Source organism: Cystoisospora suis, assembly GCF_002600585.1.
Source record: "Cystoisospora suis strain Wien I chromosome Unknown contig_4816, whole genome shotgun sequence".
Classification (NCBI taxonomy): Eukaryota; Apicomplexa; class Conoidasida; order Eucoccidiorida; family Sarcocystidae; genus Cystoisospora; species Cystoisospora suis.
The window spans coordinates 270-1,460 of NW_027157608.1; the positions used below are offsets into that span (position 1 = coordinate 270).

The window sequence follows — 1,191 nt, forward strand, 5'->3', positions numbered from 1 at the left end:
CTTTCATCTATCTATGTCTGTATCTCTCTTTCTTTAATCTCTCTTTCTTTAGTCTAGCTTCAGTCTACCTATCTGTCTATGTATCTCTATCCTTCAGTGTATTGTCCGCAGTACAATGAGAAGCAGTCTAGCACTCTATCTCTTTACACCCCAGACTTCCTGAAACGCGATCAACGAAAGAAGAAGAAGAAGGAGAAGACAAGATTTATCTCTTCTTCATTTACATAGATTGATTTCTTCTCTTCATTCACACACTTTCGCACTTCTTTTCTCTTCCTCCTTCTTTGGCCTGTGAATTCGAGTGTCATCCGAGTTAAAGACATTCCTGTCTTTGCTTTTCTTTCTTCTTTCTTCTCTCCTCTTCTGCCCTATCCTACACTTCATATTTCTCTGTTTCTCTTCTTCTTCTTTCTTCTACGGATCTCTTCTCTCTCTGTCTATCCATGTCTTCCTCTTCTTTCTGTCTTTCTTAGCTCCTTCTTGCCTTTTATCTCTTCCTTCCTTCCATTCCTTTTTCTTTCTTCTCGACCACCTTTAATTTTCCCGTTCGTCCCTCCTCTCTTCCTCCTATCACGAGCAGAGAGACGCCTTTTCATCTTCTCTTTCTTTCTTTCTTTCTTTGTCTTTGCTTTAGATTAACGGCAGACGGACATCTTAAGAATTGCTTGTTTTCTCCTCAGGAGTATTTTCTCATTCCCGCTCTTCAACAAGCCAAAGCTGCGAGGAGCAGTTTCAATAGGCTGGGAGAAAGTCGATGCAATGATAGCGATTCAAGATCTTCTGGCTCTTCAAGATTTGATGGCTCCGATCATGGCAATTCTCGTCTTTCTCATCTTCAATTGACTGTTGCCAAAGCAGTTAGAGAGAAACATGCAAAACAAGGAGGTAGAAATAAAGAGAAAAAAGAAGAAGAGAGGAGATCCTTTGGAAAGAGAGAATTGACATGGGATAGACGAGAGATCTATCGGCGTAGCACTTCTCTTCAGCCTTAGCGCTCTACAGGATATATGTACATACACATTCAAGATCGACCAATGGACGGAAGGATGGATTAAAGAGAGATTAAAGATAAAGATAGATCGAAGATAGATGCGTAGACACGCACATTTTAGATACACTGTCGTTCTTCACACCACTGAGTGTACATACACATGTGTGCATACATATATATATGCAAGTATATATGTGTAT

At 40.1% G+C, this 1,191-nt stretch overlaps 1 protein-coding gene across 1 annotated transcript in view; it reads left to right on the forward strand.

The window, feature by feature from the left end:
* Nucleotides 1-372: 372 nt before the first annotated feature.
* The window catches only part of CSUI_008542 (uncharacterized protein), a gene marked incomplete at its 5' end in the record, with an annotated part of 1,603 nt that continues 784 nt past the window's right edge, over nucleotides 373-1,191 (forward strand). Inside the window, one exon of the mRNA XM_068068671.1 lies at nucleotides 373-885. Within this exon, the coding sequence (XP_067919352.1) occupies nucleotides 373-639 (267 nt within the window). The remainder of the gene's footprint in view (nucleotides 886-1,191) is intronic.